This window comes from Limanda limanda, chromosome 7 (assembly GCF_963576545.1).
Source record: "Limanda limanda chromosome 7, fLimLim1.1, whole genome shotgun sequence".
In the NCBI taxonomy this organism is placed as follows: domain Eukaryota; kingdom Metazoa; phylum Chordata; class Actinopteri; order Pleuronectiformes; family Pleuronectidae; genus Limanda; species Limanda limanda.
The window spans coordinates 20,425,479-20,441,016 of record NC_083642.1 but is presented as its reverse complement, the minus strand read 5'-3'; the positions used below and the strand labels follow the sequence as shown (position 1 = coordinate 20,441,016).

At 41.4% G+C, this 15,538-nt stretch overlaps 1 protein-coding gene across 1 annotated transcript; it reads right to left on the bottom strand.

The window, feature by feature from the left end:
• Positions 1 to 2,081: 2,081 nt before the first annotated feature.
• On the bottom strand, positions 2,082 to 15,307 carry ifrd2 (interferon-related developmental regulator 2). The gene is made up of 12 exons (XM_061075119.1): positions 14,790 to 15,307; positions 8,825 to 8,941; positions 8,595 to 8,679; positions 8,008 to 8,132; positions 7,681 to 7,838; positions 7,027 to 7,080; positions 6,120 to 6,298; positions 5,355 to 5,463; positions 4,939 to 5,073; positions 4,728 to 4,856; positions 3,776 to 3,868; positions 2,082 to 2,437 (listed from the first exon to the last, which is right to left on the bottom strand). The coding sequence occupies exons 1-12, from the start codon at positions 14,830 to 14,832 to the stop codon at positions 2,357 to 2,359; spliced, it is 1,308 nt and encodes a 435-aa protein (XP_060931102.1). The 5' UTR covers positions 14,833 to 15,307; the 3' UTR covers positions 2,082 to 2,356.
• Between the last annotated feature and the right edge of the window lie 231 nt (positions 15,308 to 15,538).

Sequence of the window (15,538 nt, the reverse complement as noted above, 5' to 3'; positions counted from 1 at the left end):
AAGAATAAGGAGATATTGGGAAAGACGTGTCAATATGTGAAAAGGTTACGTATATATGCAGATACATAGTATAGCATGCAGTATATGTAAATTATATATAAATGTAGTAAACTAAGAACTAAATATTTTATGCAATAGTATGCAATATATTATGCATATAGAAAGGCATGCAGGTATAAATATAAATATAAACTAGAGGGTTTTGCATGAATTTTCAGAATTATATTAAATTAAAAGTGTCCCTCACTGTTATTCTCTAACAATTGGTTTTTAAAGCAGGTTAAATCATCAAGTATCTAAAATCAGATATAAAAGTGACTTAAGAAAGGCTGTCAAATATATGTAGTAAAGTAGAAAAATAAAATGGTTTTCTCTGAAATGTGAATCAAAAAAAGCATAGAAACAGACACACACACACAAAAGTGTATCCATCTTCTTCCTTTGCATTCATTGCACAATATTGTAAACTTTTAATTTAAACAAAATTTTAATTCAATTGAATGAATCCTGCGCAGTCCACTTCTGCGCAGGAAGTGCGCAGTTCGCTTCTGCACAGGAAGTATTGTATGGTATGTTAAATTTTTCAATACATACAATACTATGAATAATAATAGCAATTGATAAACTGAAGTTTTCTATTCCCTTTTTTTGTTTCTGCTGTAACTTGACAAAAGAGCTATTTCTCTTACTACTTTGCATATGTTTTTATCATAAATTTAAAATCTTTCAAGCAGCAAAATCTCAGCTCATCATTTTATCAGTCTCAGGCTATAACATGCACCACTTATTCAGGTTATCAGTGGTAACATCTGTTTACTTTTTTAAAGCAACACCATTAACTTCACAGTGTAAAGACATTCATTCCAAAAATATATCATTTCCAGGGCCGAAACACAACAAAAATATCTTGAAAATCACAAAAGACACAAAGAAAGTATTCATATAGTCTTTTATTTTCTATTGATTCATGATCCCTTGAGCCTCAACACCAGTACTACCATTAGACCGTTTGGAGAGTCTGTGGTACAGGAGTCAAACAGATGAAATATTCAACACGGTACAGAAACATTCAGGCAGCTGTTAATTGTGTCATTTCAATTTAAACATTATAATGGATGATTTGTGGATGCTAACCTGACCACTGCTAAAAACAGCAACTCCACCAAACTCTTCTGATCAGCAGCTCTGGTTATAGTGGCCTGTATGTAAATGTGTTCACTGTCCATCAAGAGGGGAAATCATTCAAATGCATCCAATGATTCAAGTAGACATCTCCTCCTGAGCCCCTATATACAGTTTATGTGCAATACATACACATGGATAGATTGTATGACCCTCCTAACTTGCATTAAAATACAATGAAAACAAAAATAGAATATTCTTCCCATAATTGTGTCTTTAAACAGTTCTTAAAAATCACACAGTTCCTTTAATAAATTAGAAAGGAAAATACCAATATCCACCAAAAATGGTTAAAATGTATTTTTTCCTCTCAAAAAAGATGACAATATTAGCCCATTGATTCGCTCTTTTAATTAGGAATCACTTCCTTTTTTTTTTACCCAATGATCTTAATTAAAACTCACATAAAACTCACACCACACACTTTTTCTTCTGGTTTGGCAGCTGAAGTAGTGACTGAGTGTAAAAGAGGAGAGTGGACGAATGTGGGTGTTAGGGAGAGATAATTTTATTTCGGAGATAAAATATTTTTGTCCGAATAATTCCATGGCTCTTTTTGTTTTTTAATCAACTACAGAAGTTCAAACGCAAAAATTCAACCAGGACTCGTTACGTCCAGGAAAAGGCAGCAGAAAAGAGGATTAAAAAAAGATTTGACTGACGAGCCAAACCCCCGGGCAGCAGCAAGAGCTGAGCATCAAAAACAATACTCATCAGCACCAAGGAGGCTTTTGAGTGACTGTTCCAAAGATCTGAAATGTACCATAAAGCTTCAAAATGTCTGACTCTCACAGGGAGACGAAAAACTTCACTTTCCCTGTCTTCATTGTTAAAATATATTTCGGAGGATCCCGGTAATTTTGTTCACAGAACATTTAATCTTCTGTGAAGTCCAGTGAAGTCCAGATGTTTTTATCCTGCTTGAAATGAGTTTAGTTATTGATTTAAAATCAGGACTGTTATGTAGAAAATACTCTAAACTGTAAAACCGATCATCATCTTGAATCAGTAGAGTTAAGTTGTAGGTGAAAAGCACATGTGGAAAAAGCCCTGTCCAGGGATTGCTGAGTGTGTCTGAGAGCTGAGACGTCGAAGGCATCTTTTTGTATCCATCTCAGTACAGCCCGGAAATCCCCTCTCTTCCTCGTCCCTTCGCTCCGTCCTCATCCGTCTCTCACATGACATCAGCCCGTTTGTCCCTGACTTTGCTCCTCTGTTTTGTCCTGGCCTTGAAGGCAGCAGAGTTGAAAAGATGCTGTTGAACAAGAAGAGAGAAGACATGTGTATCACATTTTTATTCTTCTTAGGTTATAGTTACACAAAATAACTTTTTAGCCAACCTGCTTTTCCCTGTTTCAATAGTGTGTTGTCTGTCACTCAAATACATTGTCATAGCGTTAGTTGAGTTGATGCACTCTTTTCAGTTATCATAGACTACGTATGGATTTGTGGTGCTGGCCCTGGTTAACATGTGGCTCTCTGTTGAGGAGTGTTTTGTCGTGGCACTTCTGCATCCCACTTTGACAATGAGGAACAGGACACACATCTCCTACAGTATTGTCCCACTTTAATGCTCAGAGCATGGTGCACAGGACAAAGGTTGGTTTGCAATTAGCACCCAAAGCTGTTCTTTCTCTTTCTACATTTGGCTCCTTCCTCTCCCTCTGGTTGAGGTTGCTTCTAAGCCATGAGCTCCTCATCAAAATGAGGAAGAAGAGGCAGCATTGTAGCAAAGCTCACGTAGACTGTCTGGTGATCCTCGCTGTCAAATACCAGGAGCTGCAGACTATTGGGGCAGAGTTAAGAATCGGGTGTGAAAACCTGGAGGTCAGGCTGCACCAGTAAGAGGCTCATACAGAGAGTCCAGCAGAGAGGCTCTAAAAGAGGCAAACACAGCACTGCAGCAACAGAGACAGCTCAAAGAGGAGCTCAAGAACAAGGACGCGCTCATCAACAAAAATAAAATAGGAGCTTGGACAAAAGCTCATATTGACTGCTTGACTTTGCTGGTTCTAAAATAAAACAAGCTGAAGAGCTGTGCGTGGTTCGGCTGAGGATGCTAACCCAATAAGAAAGAAGAAGGTGGATGAGAGACCAATCGCACTGACTGTGAACTCTTGAACAAGAAAAGGGAGAGTCAGCCCCCCCCCTCCTTGTGCATGTTATATAATGCACATTTTTCCAATCATTCAATAGATATAATTGTGCATTACATCTGCCTGTGTGTGTGCCTGAATATAGATACATGATTAATGTCTCTGATCAATTAGTCCAGTATTACAGTAGTTATATGCTGTTTACATACATAAAAGTGACTTATTCAGACTATATATTTAATCAGGTAAAATCTGAATATTAGTGTCCATGCAAACATTCCATGCAAATCATTCACTCAATAACTAACTTATTTATTCACTTATTACGAGTACCTCACCGACTCAGTCTGAGGGAGGTACGTACAGATGTGGACAAATGTACAGATAGCACAAACACTGGCCGTCGCTGGCACGGAGGCATAAAAAAGTAATAATACATAAAGTTGGATTGTCCTTGAGGGCAAGTTGAGAATCGACAACAAAATAGAGGCTGTTACCTTCTCAAATCTTGAGATCTTGTTGGCTTTGACAGCAGGGTCCAGGATGAGGGGGGCGCCAAGCCCAAAGATGTCTCTAAGTAGTGGGTTGAACTGCACCAAAACAAAAACACAAACGCACATTATGAACATAATTTATGGACATAAACAAGGTTTCCTATTTAATGAGCCATTATTGGTTAAACTCTTTCAGTAAAAAAATAATTTGGCAATAGAGCTACCAACAGCATGCTCACAATGAAATGAAATTCCCAATTGGTATTCCTGATATATCAAATTGACAAGAACGTGAAGTCACAGTGACCTTGACCTAGAAAAAGATCCAATCTGGTCTTTGAGTCTATGTGTAACGTTTGTAACAAATATGAAGAAATTCCCTCAGGGCCTTCTTGAGATATCGTGTTCACAAGAATGGGAAATAATCCCGAAAACATAATGCCTCCCGCCACTGGATGTCGCTGGTGAGGAAGGTATAAAAAACATGCACATTTAACAACACACCCAACCGAATACAAAGAGACTGCAACTAACGAAAGTGTTTCCATTGGACACAAAAGATGATGAACCCAGCTGGAGTGTGCTTGTTGTTGAATGCTTTCTGTATTTGGTTGTGTTGTTTGTATTTGCAACTCATGTGTAGACAAATCGATAGAGATGTTTAATGAATTTGCTTTTGTTTTTTCTGTTTTTAAAGTAGCAAGGTTTTGAAACATTCCTGTGGATGAGGCCTCAGGCTGTTGGCTCTGCAGACACATACCAGACTTCCTTTCCCTAAAATGTTGTTTAGTGGTGTCCAATCCAGATGTGAAAGCAGAAGTGTGTCAAGCTTCTTTCCATCAATGAAAATAACACAAAACATATGTAGCACAATAGCAATCACATGACACAATCGACCAGATGCTAGAGACACAAAACCGGCAGACCCTTCTTTTACATCAGTGTGTGTCCTGACCTGTAGGTGGTGTCTGACTCCAGACTCCAGGATCTCTTTGAAGGCGTCATAGATATGTCTCCTCATCCAGCCGTCGATGTAAATGCTCTCCACTCCAAACCTGATCTTCTCCTCTGTGAAGTCCTCGCTCTGCCCGAGAAGAAAAGAGGCGTCACAAAACTTAAAGCCAAACAAGTGACACAAGTATAATCTTTGCGTCATCAAAACAAACCTCTATATAATGCAAAACCTCTCTGAAGATGGAGCGTTGTTTTCTCCTGTCGTTCTTGGCTCGGTGTTTGTTGCCGTCTGTTGCTAAACTCTTCAGAGATTCACACAGACTTTCACTGTCCTTCACCTCAAATTCCTACACACACACGCACACACATATCAATGAAAAACTATGGTACTGTAATGTAACATTATATACAGTAATATAACACTTACAACAGAGATATTGTTAAACCATAAATATGTATGGGTGTCATGGGAAAAGAATTACAACGCTTTTAGCTTCAGCTTCACCAGATTAAGAGTTTCCCTTCTTGCCCTTTATTTAATAGACCGTGTGTGTGTTCAACATTTACGTTATGCAAAATTGCATTTGCGTGCCTGCTCCAACACGTACAGAACTGTCTTTATGTTTACCTCATCTATTTCTCGGCCCAGCTCCACCAGAAGGGCGATGGTCTCTCCCACTCTGATCCTGTAGTTGACGTCATTGCTCTGCAGACACGCCTGCAGTTTTGGGAGGTGACTGCAGGTAAGAAAATGGAGCGAGAGAATAACTGTTAGTTACAACATTGTTTGAAATGTCATGCCCATAAAGGTTAACAGAAGTGAGTGGAAGTGAGACTGTAGTGAGAGTAAAAAAACAAGGAAAGAAGAGGAGAGTTTCTCTCATTTCAACTTCACATTCTGCTTGTACACAGCAGATGGTCATAAATACCAGAAATACTTAACTGCTAGTGTACTAAAGTTGAACTTTTTACAACAAGTGGACTCTGCTAATATTGACAGGCAATACCGCATACAAACAGGTGTTGAAACACATTTAATGTATTACCACAAAAGCACGAAAACTGAGGTGCCTTCTCACTCTGTTTTGCCAAATTAGCGTGTTCACACGGGCGTCTTATTTCGATCACTGCAGATCAGGGCAGGACCAGATTAAAGCCCATGTCTAGTGCAGAGTCATTTGACTCGGGAGTGAATTCCAGTCGCATCCATTCCCCAGATTGTTGGGGTTTTGAAAAGTGGAAAGGGGGCTTAATTGATGGTTAACCGCTAATGTGATATTAGTTTGCTGTTGCAGCATTTTCTTGTGAAGTAGACCACTTAAACAATTTTACACCTTTGGACATTAACTCAGATTAGAGCTGTCATTGTGAATACTGAGTTTTTTGCACTCACAGGTCGAGCAGCACCGTCAGTCTAGATGCGGGACACAGGGTGACCAGCAGTGACCAGGCCTGCAGAGCAGCACTGTGAAGACCCGCACTCCCAGGTTTAGGAATGGGCAGCGTCCCCTCTCTGTTGGGGTAGGAAGACATGAATATGCTCTCCAGGAGGGCCAGTGACTTGACCAAGTCCTGTGGAGGGTTCAGCAGCAATGTTGGGGGGTGAGAGAAAAAGACATTTAATGAGAGTGAGAAAGAGAAAACTAACAGCACAATGATTAATTCAGCCATTGATGACCCCCATTTGCTAAGGTTTTGTCTAGAGGATTTTACAGGATTTTTGTTGCTTAGACCAGGTGAAACGTTTTGTGTTCTTCACTGAGAGCCAGATGAAATGTGTACATCTCATCCAAATGTCCACATTTTCACAACATCAACTGATGAAATACATTGGGATTTGCTGAAATACAGCTAAGGCTAAATGCATTATGGGAAATTAAGTTTGTTTGTTGGAGCCCTTAGCCTGCAAAAATGTTTTTAAGGCAGCGTTTCAGACCAAGGGAAGCGACACTGAAGCAGCTTACAGCAGCTTTTCATAAAAATCAAAAAAACAATGAAGAAGATTACACTATCATATGTTTTATTTAACCTCTATTGGCTTCAAAGGCAAATGTGGGAAATTCGTTCTCCACTTCTCTTCAGGAAGCACTCAGGTTATAGGGAGTTGTTTTCAAGCAAGGCTAGGTTTTAGAGCGTGTTTGTATTTAGTGCCTTGGGTCTTAATTTTCTTAATATTTTAGTTTGCACTATAGGTGTAACATTAGTAGAGTGTTGCTCTTAAGAGATTCTCAAGAGCAACACTCAAACTATTCACGGAGATGCACGTATTTCCCTGCAACACGTTAACACTGTGTTCTCACCTCTCCTTCTTCAGCAGCAGACACATAGCAGCACATCCCCAGAGCTCTGGCACACTGCAAGGACATTCAGTTAACCAAACATGTGATTAGACAGGGACAGACACAGTGACGCTGCTATTCCTCTCTCAACTCCTTATACAGTGTAAGGCTAGCTTACATCCAGTCATTTAAGAAATAACCTGTTCTACCTGTGCATATATAGATCCACTCTGACAACCATAGTTACATTGTTCCTTCAGTGTTTATAAACTCCACCATGAAACATGTATGTGGCTTCTCCTTCAGCTAAGCGACAATTAAGAAAATACACTATGTATTTAGAGACACATTACTTTGTATTTTATGGGACAGTGTGACTACGATACGAGTTCCTAACCCAGAGTCAGTAATGTCTGCTGGTAATGTCACACTGTGGGAGTGGTCCTCAAAAGTCCCCTAAACCCTGCCTTGTGCTTTGATGTTTTTTTGTTTGTTTCCAAAATGGACACAGTTGACACAAAACAGAAGTTGACCAAGGTGTTATGACGCTAGAAACTACAACCAAAGCAAATGTCATATACTTTTCTTTTCTTTTCCCCCCCTAAAGGTTTCTAGAGATAGTAGCTAATCCCTAACTCTGGCACAATATCAGAGAAGGTTGACGTCATTACTCACACTCTGGCGGGCAGTTATACTGGCAGTGTTGTCAATCAGGATGGCAGTGAGGATGGGCCGAAGCATCTTGAAGCCTTCTTCTGCCTCGTCCCCACCCCCAAGCTGGATACAGAGCTGGGCAAATAGTGTGGCAGCCGCCGCCTGCTCCTCTCCACTGCCTGGACACACAGAGAGAACAGGAGGGGAAATAATAGGGATTATTTATGGTCTCAATTACTGCATCTGAAGTTTAATGTAGTACCACCCCAAGAAACAGAGAGTCCCATACGAAATTATATGCTTTCTACTACAGTTAGGCAACCAGTTCTCTATCTTGCCATCTCTCACCTTTTTTAAGCATTCTTTCCAGGCAGTCGCCAACAGTGATCTTTCTCCCTGTCAGGAAGTCGTACAGGACTCTGGAAGAGAAGGCCTGTCGCAACGACTCCAGGGCGGCAAGCCGAGTCTTAGCACTGAGAGAGAGACGAGGAAAGAGAGAAGGGGAAATATTCAGCAACATCACTTTCTGTAATGTCTGCCATTGCAATGTATTTTTTTAAATGTATTTAATCTATCACTTTTTAAGCTTAAGCACAAAATGCAAAGAGTAGAAATTAAGATGAGAATTTTGGAAAATGACAGCATATCTAGATTATCTACAGCATGGCACTGTGCCTGTATGTTGATAAAAGAATGTACAAGTATAATATTGTTATAAATAAATTAAATTAAAACTAGGTGTGGTTTACAGGATAGATATAGGCAGAATATGTTACAGGGAAAATATGCCCCATTTAGGCGTAAATTCAATTTGAATAAAGGGATTAGCAAGGTACACAGGGTTGCAACAATTTGCATTTATCCTCTCGCTTTTTCTTTCTTGTCAATCGCTACTTTTATTGTTGAGAGTAAGTGGGTTAAAAGTAATGCTTCACCTTTTATCCATCAGATTGTCTATACATTGTTTGAGTTTGTCTTCTGTCTCCTCCTGGGCAGTCTGCTCATCAACCGGCTCTGCCCCTGAGTTTGGCACAAAATTAGTTGATTTGTATTAACAGTTGAAGCGGAAAATATCTAAGGAAGGCTGCACACAAGAAGTAACATGGTCACTGTCCAAGATAAATCATATTCGTACAGGGTCTAGTATCTGCATGTATGTACTAACCTGTGCCCTCTTCCACCACAGACGTGGTTTCGCTGGCACTGCTGCCGGGGCTGAGAATATCAGACGTCAGCTCATCGTCACTGGCACCCGACTCCCCCTTCACCCCATTTTTAACACCTTGAGAGAAGAAGATGATGTTGAAAATGTGAGGCAGAGGGAATTATACAGGAGAAAGGAAAGATATTATATTTAGATGATGACAGACGGCATAACAATTCACTCTGGCATAGGGTCTCAGGTCACACAGAAGCTCTGATTCTGGAGTTGTCAAAGGTTAGCTAGTCCTCCTCGTCCATTGAGGGTTAGAGTTAGGCCTGCCCTGGGCTTCGTGTTGAGCCTCTCCCTATGTCAAACCCATCTCTTTCAGCTTGGCCGTCACAGTTTTTAATGGCTGACATTGTTTGCATTATCCAGTCGGTGTCCAATCTTAGAGAGGCCTTTGGGATGCGGGCGGTTCTGATCCAATCTGAGGACCTGTCCAACCCATTGTATGCATGGACGTCTTATCTCAAGCCACACACTGCAAATTGTCTTGTGAAGTTCTTTATTTCAGATCTTTTTAGTTTCAAGTATAAGGTATCAACTGTGCGCAGGATTGTAGAATCCTTTACAAAAATATGGTTTAAACTTTTTTTTAACGAGTTTAAAAGCAAAATGTTATCCTTTTGCCTGACAAACGTCTTTTTTGAATCACAATTATTTAGTCCGAATAAGACTGTAGTTTTGTTTGTTGATGTTTTTATTAATGTTATTTTCCCTGTCCTTTTTGTTAAAAGGAAAAATGGATACTTGAATTTAAATAATTTTTTTTATTAGCACTTTGCCTGTCCTTGGTTTTAAATGGACAACAACTTGATTTTTCTTTGCTTTTGTTTCAACAGTACCCTCTAATATGCAGCAAAGTTTATTAAAATACTTTTTTTTAATGAAGTATCCATCTTTATTGTCTTTATTTTCAGTCGTCACATGCCTCAAACAACCTTAAGTTAAATTTAAAAGCTGCTTGCTAAATAATAGCAATTGAGAATTTGTGTCATTCATAATCCGATTAGTCGATTAATGGTTTCAATAATCGGTGACTAATCGACTATCAGAATAGTCGTTAGTTGCAGCCCTAGTCTCAAGGCTCCAGACTAACTTTTTACAGAAGACAAAGACAAATTAAACCTCCGTACTGTTCAGGTCCTAATAACTTGTGATGAGTGTTGGTCTTTATAGTTGAAGTGTAAAGTGAGTGCAGGTCAGCAGGAGTGTGGAGGGAGGACACTCAGAAAGAGACTGACACGGTACGCTGCTCCTGCTCTGATCCTGAATCAGAGGCACTAATCGTTTTGTATTGGCAGTCCGTAGTGGAAACTCTGTATTCACACTTTTTGTTGACACTGTTGGACATTTTCCACCTCGCTCATGTCCGCTTTATTGTCTGTGCGTCAGTGTGTGTGTGAGTGTAAACTCCGCAGAGGAGAGGAGATGAGGAAGCGACACAACCGAGACACACCAGCTAAATGTTTGGCACAGATTTGATGTCATCTCTGGAGCCCTGGTTATGTCAAAGGAAAAAATGTGAATGAATCACCCGTGAATTATGATGCAAGAGAACACATAAAAAAGTCTTACTGCTCAACAGTCCTGCTGAAAAAACACACGAGGCGATAGGGGATTTATAATCAGCTGATCTCAATGTTGAGCATCTCTAACATCTCAAGCATGGAGAAGACTAACTGTCTTTTTGAGCAGAAAAAAAATAGTAGATTCTATTTATATTATTTATGAAAGATATATCATAAAATTATATTTGAATGTTTTCTACATTAAAGCTGCAGTATTATATGGAAACAACAGCTGCTTCCTCCCTTTATTGTCCAAAATGTTTCCCTGATCGGTCTCATTCTCATCAGGCTGCAATTTAGGGAGTGGACAAAACAGCAGAAACACTTTATAGTTGGCTGAAAAGATCCCTGTAATAAATGACACCACTACACAGGTTACAATCGTCAAGTTTTGTCTGTAAGAACAAGAACAGGTTTTTATGTCATCTATGGGCTGAGATCTTTTTCTGAGACTTTTAACAAGTATATTCATGTCTGCAATGTGAAATAAAAGTAAGTGAAATAAAAACACCAACAAGCAGCCAGAACTAACCAGAGGTTGGCTGGTGGCCATTCCTGAGTAATGGCAGGTTTATGAAGCCGACTGTACGCCCCTGCTCAGCTGTCTTTTTTTGTCAGTAACTGTACACCAGCAGAGTTCTTCTTCGACACACACAAACGCATGGGGATGAATTGCATACCCCAAATCGTCATTTGTGAACCTCAGCAGGAGCTTCACGCCGAGACTGATGAATTCAAATCTTATACTATAAAGCAGATCTATCCCCCTCCTGAGACATAAGACTGAATCTTACTAATGAGATCTCTTTCAACATATCAAAAAAGGTTCTTTCAAATGTCTGTGTTATTCATGTGGAATAACTGAAGTTATGCAAAGTGACATTCAAAGAGACATGAGGTGTAAGCGCTACAGGGTTAGAGCCTAGGCGGGCTAAACTAAACTAACCCTCAGGTTCCTGCTGGCTCAGGGCTTTCTACTGTTGGTGGGATTAGACCACTGTGTACAATCCAGAATGGTCAGTGTGTGAGTGTGTGTGTGTTTGTTGATGCTCAGGTCAAACGGTACAGTTAGGGTAACTGAGAGGTCCCTGCTATGGTTGCAGCAATGCAGCATGGGGGTTGTAGTTGTTTAACTTTTTCAACTTTCTTAATAAAAAATAAATAAGGGTGTTTCCGTCTGTGCTAAAAATAAATCCCTGGAAACTGAGTGAAGTGGGATAAAGTTCAGCCATATGACTCGAGTAGGGTGTTGACTCATTGTTTTCCCATCTTCTTCTGTCCTTTCCTTCACACTGAAAATGAAGCATTCAGAGGAAAAAGATATCTCAAGGCAAAGCACTGCTGAGTTTCTGCTGTGGTTGACCAATTGACTTTTAAAAAACAGAATAATTTGCTCTTCAATTCCCGCTAAAACGATGACAGTAGCATTTGCTCATCTAATGTTGGAGGATTGTTGCTGCACTGCTTGTTTGCAGCTGCTGCTTGTGAAGTTATTTACAGTTGAGCCGACTGTAGAATAGAATACAATTTAACACTACTGTGCCTATTTAACACTTGCAGGTTGTGTTCCTATTAATAGTTATAATAACTACCTTTTCACCAGCGTCAGAACATTATACAGCAAGTTGTGAAAGCCTGTGTGTAAGTGCATGCAGTGCTGAGCTGGCAGTGAACATTACAGCCTGCAGTCTCAAGTTGAAATCATAAAACTTTGGGGAGGAAACATCTGGGAGTAAGAAAAGGCTTTGGATTTGCCAAATTCACATTTTTTGTGGATGAGTTATAAGATGAGCCCAAGGAGCCCAATTAATAAAAATATAACAATAATGTTAGATCATATTATAGAGATCATGTGGTGCAACAAAAACACATTTAAATAATCTTTTGGGATCTTACATTGATACTATTTTAAATCTGAGAAAAAACTATTCCACTAAATTCAGAGAAATGAATGTATGAAAGACATTTTCATTCACATGCCTGAGTGATAACATTCAACAAAATCTTTTCCACTAAAACTAAACCTGAATGCAGCCCGACAGTATCTCTTTCTTATGTAATATTCTCAGTTCTTTGACAGAACAGCTTGCAGGCACTCACTCATAAAACCTACTGAACACAGCTGAGATAAAGCCTGTAGCAGCCGGTTATTTCCCAGCCAGCATCCTTGAACTCCCAACCATTGCAAAGGTTATTCCTCTGTCAATACACACACACACAAATTGCACACCATCCCATGCAAGCCTTCCCACGTACACAGTTATGTGGAGCGTGGGCTTCATGCAACGGCTCACATGTCATCTCCACTTTGCTACTTTAAGCTTACATAGCAATCAGTCTGCTCTGGCCGTCAGTCAGTCCATGAGCAAGAGGCTCCGCTGACAGACCCTGAACCAAAAGGGCCGGAGCCTATTTCAGTCCCCTGGTCGTGTAGTATAAGTGTTAAGTCAGGACACATAACTTGCAATGAGCTTAAATTAGTCTGTGTTCTCTCCACAAGCATATTGCATGTTGGGATTATCCAAAGAATATTTTCCTGACAGCTGCAGAATTAAGGCCATTAAATCAAATTTGACAAAACTGATCGCACTGCAACATTCTACTGAACTTCACTAATGATACATCAGATTGTGTCATTTTTAACTGTGCAGAATAACACAAAGTTGCCGATTTTAATCATTTAAAAAAGCACATTACCTATAAAAACAGAAACAGAAAACAGCGGCACAGTGGGAGCCACAAAGAGTAACAATGAGAAAAATACAAAACCAATGTTGTGATTTGAATAATATCAGACTAACAGGACTTAAGGTACACATATGCAGAAGTGAGAAGGATCATAGTCCAGGAAGCAAAGACTTCCTGGAACCCCTCCTGTCAGTGCAGATAAGAGAAAAAGGTGTTGGACACCTGATCAGATTTCAAACAACGTGATGGCGTGATGGGAGTGCACACGTGGGATGATAAGGGAACACTGGGTGTTAGCAGCCACCTTCTGAGTGGAAGGCTGGATGAATGAGAAAGCCAGATAAAGATACATTTGCCGTGATGGCATTTTTTCTCAAAGCAATCAATCTCAGCATGAAGGTGGGGCGTCCGTTAACTCATGGTGTTCAAGCAGCATGACATGCATAGGAAGTGATGCTGACACTGCGCAGTGAAAACCACAAAGAGGCTGTGACACAGTCAGTCAGGCAGTCCGACTTTAAAGCAGCCTGAGCAGGTGATGTATGAGGGCAGAGGTCAAACTGCTCAGTGCAGCTGGAAAACACACACACAGCGGGCTATCAGGTGAGTGAGGGTCTGCTGGGGTTTCTGCATGCACTGCAGTGAGGTCCAAGGGCGGCTGGACACGCCCAGAGCTGGACCTGAAGCTGAGATCGGGGGGGTCAGGGGGCAGAAGAGTTACCTTTCACAGACGACTTAGTCGACAGCTGCAGCTGAAGAAGCTCCTGACGGAGAGATCCTGGGGGATGACGTATGGAAGGAGGGGATGGATGAATGAAATAAAGGGGGTACAGGTTGGAGGGGGGAGAGAGGAAGGGTGGTGGATGAATGGAGGGATGGGTAAATGCAGGAGTGACCATAATAGAATACATCAGAAGAGAAGAGAGCTCCACTTTTGCAGCTATGATAATGATGCATTGGAAAAGACTGCAGCACAATTTAGAAAACTGCACAACAAGTTCGGTTAGTGATCATCAAACTAACGCATATAATAAATATATCTCATCACTCACAAATGCACACTTCACAAAAATGTGTGAGTGCATGTGTGTATCTGTGAGTGTTGGCACGCGTGGGCTTCCAGGACAACGTGAGGGGCTGTGACGCCTCCTCATGGCACATGGCACATGCAGGATCCACACCACCTGCACATGGACAGAACCCCATGTGGGGGGGCAGCGGCTTCCTGCCTGTCAGCTGTCTGTCATGTGAATATACAGTTGGACCACGATGCACTTGTTGCATGCGACCGATCCTGTTCACCACCGTCTTTATGTGGCACGAAATCGCCGCTAAAATTAGCCCATCTTGGTTAACTTTAACCCTATACGGGGCAACTTTTAGCACGCCTGGCTCCAGGGGCTTTAGCAGACACACTCGGTGGATCTTAACTTGTCTAACCCGCATGAAGTGAGCTCATGAGGGCTTTAAAATAAGTCACACTGCTGAGCTCTGATAAGCCACATGGACGGAGTAAACCTGTGGCTGGAGACTCACAGACAGTGAGGTGATCGCGGTGTAAAACGTGTCATGTCCCTTTGATTCAATCAGTCATTATACTCTTGTTGTTTTCCTATCAGAAGCCACATCGGTGAGTTAGCACGGCGGCTCAGCTACATGCTACTCACCCGGTTTACCGGAGCCACGTTTCCCCTTTTTACTCCGCGGCATTTCCAGCGGCGGCTCTGATCCACCACTTCACAACAGAGCTAGCTGGGCTTAGCTAGCTGGAGTGAGCTAGCTGCGCTGCTCACAGGTGGTTGGTAGGAAGCAGCAAAGAGCTGGGTAGTGTCCGTAAATCGTCTCCGCAGCCCGGGTAGAGAAGCTCCAGACACCGGCCTCTTCCTCCACACGTGTGTTGACACTTTGGCTCACGACGACGGGCGTTCTTCACCTCCCAGCACCACGCTGCGCAACCCTCCGCCCTCCAAGCACCGGGGAATCAAGAGTTGCCCTTCAGGCGAAAGAAGTCACTCCCCTCCGCGGTTCTCTGGGTGTATTATCTGTGATTGTCCCCGGGTAATCTGTATCGAATGCCGGGCTGAGACAAAGCGCAGTTGTCACTGTGTTTGGGACGGAGTTCAGAGCACGCTGCTGTCACGAAGTCCACCATCTTCCTCGGGAACCACTGACTGCCACACCGGCAGGCGGGTTGCCAGGTTGCTTTCGGCAGTATCCCCCGTTAGCGCTGATATTTCTGAACCATGGACTCTAAACATAAACTGGGTTCTGACTGGAGTAAAAGGTCAATACGTCATAATAGTAAGGGCCCGAGCACCAGACAGTGGGAGGCCCTATTGAAATTGTAAGGAGTATTATAAAAACAATTTTCTTCAGGCAAATTAATTGGCTTTTTGAGGGCTTCAACATGCTCAAA

Excerpts from the sequence above, each read along its gene's own strand:
- ifrd2 (XM_061075119.1), bottom strand. The coding sequence starts at position 14,832 with ATGCCGCGGAGTAAAAAGGGGAAACGTGGCTCCGGTAAACCGG. Across the intron at positions 8,680-8,824 it reads TGTGGTGGAAGAGGGCACAG|GGGCAGAGCCGGTTGATGAG; the intron begins GTTAGTACATAC and ends TGCCAAACTCAG. Across the intron at positions 3,869-4,727 it reads GAGTCAGACACCACCTACAG|TTCAACCCACTACTTAGAGA; the intron begins GTCAGGACACAC and ends GTTTTGGTGCAG.